At 39.3% G+C, this 10,000-nt stretch overlaps 2 protein-coding genes across 2 annotated transcripts in view; one reads left to right on the forward strand and one right to left on the reverse strand.

Annotated features, from left to right (window-relative positions):
- Window positions 1-3,507: 3,507 nt before the first annotated feature.
- LOC138001452 (uncharacterized) lies at window positions 3,508-6,445 on the reverse strand. The gene is made up of 6 exons (XM_068848077.1): window positions 6,328-6,445; window positions 5,981-6,209; window positions 5,137-5,353; window positions 4,847-4,915; window positions 4,534-4,587; window positions 3,508-3,939 (listed from the first exon to the last, which is right to left on the reverse strand). The coding sequence occupies exons 1-6, from the start codon at window positions 6,443-6,445 to the stop codon at window positions 3,508-3,510; spliced, it is 1,119 nt and encodes a 372-aa protein (XP_068704178.1).
- LOC137999292 (uncharacterized) overlaps window positions 6,374-10,000 on the forward strand; it is a 4,802-nt gene continuing 1,175 nt past the window's right edge. The window contains exons 1-2 of the mRNA XM_068845127.1: window positions 6,374-9,146; window positions 9,925-10,000. The exon at window positions 9,925-10,000 is cut by the window's right edge and continues 1,175 nt beyond it. Of these exons, the coding sequence (XP_068701228.1) occupies window positions 6,444-9,146; window positions 9,925-10,000 (2,779 nt within the window). The 5' untranslated portion in view covers window positions 6,374-6,443. The remainder of the gene's footprint in view (window positions 9,147-9,924) is intronic.

Consider the following 10,000-nt stretch of genomic DNA (forward strand, 5'->3'; position numbering starts at 1 on the left):
AGCATCAAGCTTAGCAAGGCAGTGTCCGAGAAAGTAGCGAGCTAGCAAGTGCCACTTTTCCAAGCCAAATCTATCGCCCAAAGAAGAAAGACAAGAAAGGCGGAAGTCGACAACGTTGAGGCGGCCTATCTTTAGGGGGGCGCATCAATGCTACCGGCTTACGTTCTCCATCCTCCCCTTCCATATAAAAAGCCAAACCAAGGGGTGAAAACGATCGCAAACCCATCGGGGGGGATGGAGAATCTTGGCAACATGCTAGAAACGGCTAGCACCAAGCACATTTACAATCATAGCGCGGCCAATGAAAGAAAGCTCTCTTTGTTTCCACAAGTTGAGGACAGTCTCAAGTTTATCGAGTTTAGATTTCCAATTATCAGATTCTACCGAAAGCAAGCCGTTAGAGAAATAGACATCCAGGATCTTGATCCTAGGAACCCATTTCAATCCGAAGGGAGAATTGCCTTGTGACCGCCAGTGGCCGAGCCACATGGCCTCAGTCTTAGAAGTATTAAGTTTGGCGCCAGAACCCAATTCAAATCTATGAATAATTTCCAAGAGCCGACAAAGAGAGCTTTTGGTCTTTAAAAATATGGTAGTATCATCAGCATATTGCGAAATCTTAAATAAGTCCGGAAGCGCCCGGAGCCGAAACCAACGATCTGATCGCACTGCCTAATTTGGGTCGAGAGGACTTCAGAGATGAGAACATAGAGGAGAGGAGACAGAGGACAATCCTGCCTCATCCCTCTTCCCAGAGACACGGGGGACGAAAGATTACCATTAACAATTATGCAAGAAAAGACATTGTTATAGAAAAGACTAACCCATTTGCAAAAAGAAGGACCAAAACCAAATTTAAGAAGGGTACGCATAAGAAAAGAATGGTCAACACTGTCAAACGCCTTCTCCTGGTCGAGAGTTACGCGGATTCCATACTCATTAGTTTTGTCAATCATATCCAGGGTGTCTAGGATAAGTTGTAAATTTCAAAAAAATCGATCTGCCGACAACACTGCATGTATGATCCCGATTAACAATGGACTCCATCACAGGCTTCAGACGCTCGGTGATGGCCTTAGAAGCAAGTTTGTAATCAGTATTAAGCAGCGAACTAGGGCGCCAATTCTTAGCTAAACGTTTGTCGTCCCTCTTAAACACCAGGCGCAAGAGGCCCTCACGCTGACTATCAGTGAGAGAACCCCGGTATTAGCACACATTTAAAACAAGAGTGAGGACATCGCTGAGGTCCTCCCGGAAAGCAATGTAGAACTCAGTGGGAAGGCCATCCGACCCAGGCGACTTCCCAGTCTGAAGGCTCGTAAGGGCGGAAAAAAGTTCCTCAAACTCGCCCTCACAGCTATCACACTCAGAAACGGATAAGGAAAACTCTAGATCATCAATTAAACTGGCCTGGACTCGCAGGTCGAGGGCATCCTTAGCAAAAAGGTTCTTATAAAAATCAACAAGGATCAATTCAATGTCAGCACGAGCAGTCTTCTCCAAACCATTACGGACCTTCAGATCCAAGAACGAGAACGAGTACGACTACGAGTTTTTACTGTGCGAAGTCTGGTACCCCGAGATAGCGTAGCCGTTGTCGCGAGCGAACATAAATTTTTTCAGATTTTTTATGCATCGGTGACTACGGGTTTCACTCACGCAATCCTCAATCATGTAGCATTTTCTTTAGTTTGTTTTGTCTTTCTTCACGATGTTCAGCCGCAAATCAATGCAAGAAGCCCTAACTGTAATGTACACCAACGATGTTTTCGACGACATTGATTTTTTTGTTACTTTACAAAGCATCCAAGATTGTTGGGGTTTTATTGATGGCACTGTGAGGCCGATCTCCAGACCAGGAGAACAACGGACATTAAAGGGTACACGCAATAAAGTTCCAATCTGTGGTGGCACCAAATGGTCTAATTGCCAAACTCTATGGCCCAGTAGGTAAGACAATCCTGATTCACTACCCGATTTTCCAAAGTTATGCCTTGTTGGGAGAGGTTCGTAGTTGGTTGAACTCCAGGGAATACACAGTCATGTAGACTTCAGTTTACATTTCTTCTGTAACACAGGGAACTTTGTGCAATTCCCAGATAGGGAAAAAAATGGTGAATTTATGGGTTTTGATTGGTATTTGATTGGTATTTCCCAAACTGGGAAAATGCTACCAAAACCAATCTCGGGTTTAAAAAAACCCATTATATCCCCAAAGATGGGATAAACTTGACCCAGTTTAAACCCATAAATGGGATTATATCAACCCAGTTTTAACCCAGTGATGGGATAAATTTGACTCAAGTTAAACCCAGTAATGGGATTAAATTGACCCAGTTTAAACCCAGCAATGGGATACATTTGACCCATTTTAAACCCAACAATGGGATTAAATTGACCCAGTTTAAACCCAGTAATGGGTTAAATTTGACCCAATTTAAACCCAGCAATGGGATTTAATTGTCCCAGTTCAAACCCAGTGATGGGATTAAATTGACCCAGTTTAAACACAGTAATGGGATTCGATTGACCCAATTTTAACCCAGTAATGGGATAAACCTGATCCAGTTTAAACACAGTTCTGGGATTAAATTGACCCAGTTTAAACCCAGCAATGGGATTAAATTGACCCAGTTTAAACTCAGCAATGGGAAATAATTGAGCCAGTTTATACCCAGTAATTGAATAAAATTAACCCAGTTTAAACTCAGCACTGACCCAGTTTAAATTGCTGTAATAGGATTATATAGAATTACAGAAAATTTTCTATGTTAACAGCAACAATTTATTATTGGTTATCACTGGAATAATCAAGATAAATACATATGACAATATAATTATTATAGCTTTGCTCTACAATCAAAATAAATCTGATGCGAAATCTAAAGGAGAGACTTCATGTGCAAATATACGAAACATACTATCTTACTATGAACCACAAACATCAGTATCAAAATTTAAACCACAATATGCCAAGATATAGTAACATGCACGTAAATACCACTGAATGATGGCCAATTTGATCATATCAGAGTAAGATTGTACAGCAGATAGCACATGCATTACTGCGTAAACTGTTTGCATCTGTCGAAAAGACACGGACTTATTGCCTTGTATTTTGTTTCACAGGTGAAATAAAATCATGCTCACACAACAACTTGCATTTACAATAACAGAGAACAGCTTTACAATTGTATAGATATAATGAACAGATATTTTAATATCTGTTTAGAAATAAAGTAACTTATCAAAACAATGCTCTTTGTATTCTTGCTATTTTCTCTCACATGAAATACCCTAAAGAGCAATTTCTTTGTGTACTGTGATTTGATGTCTTCAATTTTCAGTAAAATCATGCTTGCACAGTATAACTCTCACATTCAACAATAAAGATGTATCTAGATAGTCGATGGATATTTGAATACGAACTAAGTAACTCAACCAAACAATTCTCTTCGTGGCACAACATAATTCTCAAGACTTGCATTTTTTCTAACAAGAAATACCCTAGAGAGCAATATCTTTGTGCACTGTGATGTCATCCATTCTCAGGTTTGTAATGTTTGTCTCTGGCCCATCCTTGATGGAACAGTATTTCTGGTTTACAAGTTTCTTAGCTAATACCTCCATCAGCTGGGTCATTGTTAATGATGTAAGTCTGTCTTGCTTTACAATAAACTTCTTTTTGAGGACTTTCACAACATCCTCCCTGTTAACTTGTGCTTTGCCAAAAACTGCTTTGAAGATCACCTGACAAGCCTTTAGATTATATGTACATAGAGCAGGAAGTCTCAGCCCTGAAGAAACCTCTTTTGGCATCTGGGAGCTACACACGTTATCATCACCTGAGGATTCCTTATCACTTTCAGTAGTGTCTAGTGAAAGTGTTGATTGTGTATCATCAAAATCATCTCTGTCATTATCTTTATTTTCATCCACCTGCAGAAACAACAAACAACATTAACGTTTGAGTCACCTGTACCCTTATTCTCCACACCCATAGCATCAAGGGAAAATAAAGCATACTCAGCTTAGCATAAGAGGTGTAACGGGTAAATACCTTAATGACAAGACTACTCAAGCCAAGCCTGTGACTTCCACATGCAAGTTTACATGTGTCAGATACATACATGTTAAGGTAAAATCTGCATTATGCCAAGTCTCATAGCACTTAAGCTTATCCAGGTCTCTGTAGTATTTAGCAACTAAGAGTATCTCTTCTCCACGCTGGATGGGGCATTGCAGGGTTGCCCCTAGCAGTGAATTGTTTTCACTCATGTAAGCACCAAGGTGAAGGAAGAGACTGGGAGTTGAGTGTCTTGCCTAAGAAAACAACACATTGACCCAGGCTGGTTGATTCAGAGACCATTGCACTACCCATTAGCCACTGCTTTTTCCATATCAGGTTAGTTAAACCACCTAGTAAAAAAGCACCTTAAAGTTGGTCGAAAAAAATTTCCACCCATAGGCAAATTAATGTAGGTGGAGGCAAAATGATGATTTCTATCAAATTTAATTTGGCATTAGTGTTACCTTTGGCTTGGTCTTTATCTTTGTGGGCTGGCCCTCTGATTCACAGCTGGCAGACTAAAAAGAATTTCATCATTAAAATTAATCACTGCCATAATATAACTATTGAAAATTGAACAAAAATTGTCACAGATAAGTTTAGATGGTAGTTTCCCAATAACCAAATTAGTGCAACCAATCATTGGTTACTCTATTTTTCCAAGGAAAGTAAGTACACAAGTTCGTCGATGACCTTAGTGCCTCCAGTCCTCTTTTTGTAAACAAGGTTACAGATATGTGATTAGAATTTCGCAACAAAAATTTAATGAGCACATACCTTTCGATGAATCTTTTTCTTTTTAGGCTGGTCATTTAGATCTACTTCATTGTCTTCAGAACTAGCAGACTAAAGAGTTTCAAATAAAAAAAATGTATATTCATATTAAACATTAAGGCAATTGTTCTTAGCAGAGCTCTGAAGTTGCAATCTTATACAAGAAATCACAAAATTAGTCACAACAAACAATTTAGTCTGTCTATAAAATATCTGACACTCCCACATACATACCAATCATTCAACAGTGCAGTGTAGTGAAATATCAATAATAATAAGGGTAATTTATGTACCTTAAAGCGTTTCAACTTGAGATAACGTCTCTGCTCATTACAGAAATCTTGGATGTGCTTTGCTATTCCCTCCTCATTGAATCCAACCTCTGGGATACTGCAAAGTGGTGCTATTTTTGCTGAGAACTCATTTAGTTCTACCTTCATTTGTGGAGAGTTGAACTTGGGAAATTCTGGCCCCCACTTTTCAGTTGCCAGAACCCCAACCTTCTTTCTTCTGCAAGAAATTTTTATATCAAGATTGAATCAACAATAGCCTCCATTTGGCGCAAAAATATGCTCAGATATTTGTTCGCAGACAATATCTGTTCCGAGAAGGGAACACTTTTCCGAGAGCTTGAGCATCGAGGAACAGATAATGTCCAAGGACAAATATCCGAGCATATTTTTGCCTCAAATGGAGGCTATTGTGTTTATTATCTTTCAAATCTTTTACGCAACGCATGCAATTTTGAAAACTGGGGAATATTCTCGGATATTCCCGGGGAGTATTCAGTCACGTGACAAGTTTAGACCAATTGCGCACGAGCAAAAATATTTGATGGATTATAACTGTTTTTACATATCACTGTTTATGTAGGTAGAGTGAAACAGAAGGATTTGTTAGATTTCTTTCTAAATTACAGCACTCACACAAGCAAGATACTGGGGAGGTAAAGTAAAGTTTCATTGGGATTGTACTTACTGAGGGGTTACTAATGATGAGTGCCAAATAACTGTGCTGTGAAGAGGGGAAGGGAATATGCGCCTGTGCGAAACTAACTAGGAATGTTTGTTGAAAAGGTTATATATGATACCAGTTCAAGTTCAGGCCAACGATAAACTCAAGAGAAACATGTCTTACTTTGATAAATACAGTCGTCTCGTTTCTGGTGTAAAGCTGGCAATGGCTGCCATTGTTGGTTTGACCGGCGGAGACAATGGTCTTGACTGTACGGACTCCAAACGTTCTCCAAATTCTTTTCTAAATTTCACCGCTTTACCATACGTCAGACCCAATCTAGTAAATATCGGCGCATCTGGTTCTCTCTGAGCTAAGTCTTTAATTGAGAAATCGTCGATTATTTCCTCCTCTAAGTAGCAAAAGTTAAAGTTTAGGATGTTTCAATTAATGTCAGTTCAAGTACTAAAAGCTTCGCAAACGTAAAGCTTACATCAAAAGTCCGAGTGCACGCTACGTGGAACACTTACTTTCAAAAGCTGTTTGGATTTCTTCGCCAAATGTGGTTTCTAACTTCTGTAGTAAGGTCAATGAGGACTCTTCCTTGTTGGAGACCTCAGTTGCTGAAACGCTTTCTTCAGCTGCCATGATGATGCAAACACATCTATCCACAGCAAAGTCAAAATGGCAGCGAAACAGGCCGAAAACGAAACGCGCCAAAACTAGCTTACATCGAATAATATTACGGCATTTCTTATTGGATTGTTTTCCCGCCTTTTCTCTGACGTCGCTATCTTCTTTCGACGCTTGGATCTTATTGGTTAAAATTGGATTTGTCATGGAATCCCGCTGGGCCACTGAGTTGCTGGCGTATGTACTTAAAAACAAATATGGCGGCTCCTTCGGCGGCTCGAGGAAATTAAACTTCCAAAATTTATTCCGTTGTTTCTTTATGAGCAGTCATTTTACAGAGGGAGTGAATTTACCTTGGTCCAGAGATGAAATTTCTGGTTGCGATTGCAATGAAAAAATATACAGACATGTACACTGTCCTTGCTTTGCGTGCAATGGAAGGGCAACTGACAGAAAAACGGAACTTCGACACTGGAAAGAAACGTGTCACTTGGCAGCTACCAATTCTGCTAGTGTTTTTAACAGTGACTCAGACAATGATTCGCACATTTCAGGTGATATATCCTTTGAAGATGTTGGAGAATTTGACCAACCAGTGGAAGACGAATTTGGAACTGGTTGTAATCCTGAACCGAGACGAGACCTGCAACAAAGTGATAGGATTGACGACGATGAAGCAAACTCCACCCAGAATCCCATGAAGAAGTTAGTAGTCAAGGCGGTTCTTGAGGCACTGAGAATAAAGCATAGAAGTGGAGTATCAGTGAGTACGTTTGAAGATGTCTTAGAATATGGAAAGACATTGTTATTTACATCTTTAGGTGAAGATGTGGATGGTGACATTTTGAGTACTTTATGGCCGAAGAGTTGGAATGATGTACAGTTGCTTTTGAAAGAAGAGGGCTATGAAGATGCTAAACAGTACTTCATTTGTTTCTGTCGTGAGGAAAAAGAATTCACAAGGGATGGAAAGACCACCAAGAAGTTTGTTTATGATGGGAAGTACAGTGTCATGGAAAACAAAGACGACAGGTGTCCTCACTGTGGTAATGAAGGCTACATAAAATACATGTACTTGGGTCTGGAAAATAAAGTGAAGAACTGGTTTAGAAGTAAAACTATGTGTACAAAAATGTTGGCACATTGGTATGAAAAAGAACACTGGCTAGAGAATATGGAAGGCTGGCATTTAAAGAAAGAGATCTGGGATGGAAGGCGGTGGTCAGAGCTCCAGTGGTTTTGGAACCCAGAAAGTGTTTGGGCTTTGCCAACTCGCTGTTCACACTGTGACATTCCTATATCTGCAGACCACTTGATAAACGCAGCAGATCGTGATACCGGAGAAGGGGTCTTTAAACTTGTTGAATGTCCTGTTTGCTTTGAAAACTTTGAACATTGTATTAAGATGGCCAAAGGTTCTCCGTTAAACTTGGCACTCATAGGGCACTTTGATGGCTGGCAGCCATTTGGCACAAGTTATAGAGGATCAGGGTCTTTTGAAGTTACCATTGCCAATATGAAAAAGAGTGAAAGAAATCATGTGGATGAAGTGTATGTTGTAGGATTTGTGCCATGCTTTGAAGTTCCAAATCTACCCGAGTCACTGGATCCTTTCTTGCAGCCTTTTATGAATGATTTGTGCAATGGTTTTATTCAAGGTTTTCAAGTGGACTACCCCACAGGAATCACAATTGCTGGCTATGAACCTTCTCCCTTAGAAACTGTGCGATTGCTATTATTGTGCTGGACAGCTGACCACCCTGGACAATGCGAAACAGGGAAGTTTTTGAACCAGGGGAAGTGTGGATGTCGTAGGTGCAAGATGGTAGGCCAGCATCTTGAGAATAGTTCAAATACACACTATTATTATGGCCAAAATCGCTTCCATTATAGACATCCATGGGGACAGAGGACCATTGAATCAGAACTTGTAAATATTTTTGACATTGAACATGAAAGCAGGTCAAGTGTTAGAAAAAAAATGTTTTCAGAGAGAGGTTTTACTGGGCTCTCTATTTTTCATAAATACCTTTATCCTCTCTATGGATTTGACATTTTGAATCATCTTGTTTATGATGTGTATCACACTGTTCCCCTCAATGTTGTCAAGAATCAAGTTGTTAGAGCTTTGGATCTAGAAATGCTGGACAAAGCCAAGCTTGACAAACAAATTGAAAACTTTCCTTGGACTGGTGAATTCAAGGATGGAAGGCTCCCAAGACAAATTGGAAAAGACTGCAAAGGTATTGGTTATTGGAAAGCTGAAAGTTTCCAGAAATACTCTTTTCCAATGGCAGAATGTATCATGGAGAGTCAAGTTACCAGTGACAGGGAATATGAAATACTGTCCCTTGTGTCAAGGTTAACAGAACTGCACTTTCATGTTGGAAGAAATGGATGGACTCAGGATATGATTAAGTTGCACCGAAACTTGGCATGGCGACTAAATATACTTGTGGAAGAAGTACAAGGTTTGGCAATGTGCACGATTTCTATGCACAACTTAATTCATATTCATGAAGACATCTTAAACTTTTCTGCTCCAGATAACATTTGGTGTGCTGTCTTTGAAAGAGCTGTGAAGGAGTATGTAAAGAAGTCACACAATGGAAAAGGAATTGAAACTACATTTGCCCATGTTGAGGCAATAAGAGAATACTTGAAATCAGTGGAGATGAAAAAGGAAACTAGCCCAGGAAGGCATGATGTTTCACTGGTGAGCCAAACAAAGACTGAGAATATCAAATATTAGTTATATTAGCTTTAGTGGAATTGTATTGGTGGTTAGTATGGTTATAAAACTGTACTTGGATGTTTTAATAATAGATGTCACTGAAATTTCTTGAGTTTTCTCTGAGGCCATTGTGTAGTGCAATGCTTTGACTTTTATGAAGAGAGTCACAGCAGACGTAAAAACAAATAGAGTGACACTAGACTATGCAGTGAACTACATGTACTTGTAATGGGATTTAGTAGACACTCGGCTGTGTTCTGTTGGAAGTCCCTGAATCTGAGTCTGACTGGTTCTCTCATTAGGGTTTTCTATTCCCAGATAAAACATGTATAATATTATTGCTATTGCTATATTATTGCTAGTGCCTATTGCTCTTAAAAGATAAAATCTTTGTTTTTTTCTAAATTTGCTTGAACAATTACAACTATTACAATTAAATGTACACTGCAGTTAAAAAAAAAAACAGTCTATGAAGTATGTATCTACACATTACAAATTAATCTTTATTTTTGGCATAGAAAAAAAAAACCGTAACATGGTAGGTTTTTGACTGCAATCCTTTGCAATCCTGGTTTCTATGAATGATAATCAACTTGGCAGCACCTTGTTGACTAGTCCCTCATAGACTAGTCCCTCATAGAAAGTTTGAGATTGTAGTCTAATTGTTAAAAATATTGTGTCACTCTCATGTCTTTCTTAAATGGCACACTTGGCTCAATGGATTCACATGGTGAATGCTATTCTACTTATCTCCTTTCAGGGAATAGCTTGCTCTAATGATACAGCTAAGGTACTTTCACAAATGGCGCCTACACCAAGAAAAGCCTTTCTGGTAG

The sequence above is a fragment of the Montipora foliosa genome, chromosome 4 (genome assembly GCF_036669935.1).
Source record: "Montipora foliosa isolate CH-2021 chromosome 4, ASM3666993v2, whole genome shotgun sequence".
NCBI classification, from domain to species: Eukaryota; Metazoa; Cnidaria; class Anthozoa; order Scleractinia; family Acroporidae; genus Montipora; species Montipora foliosa.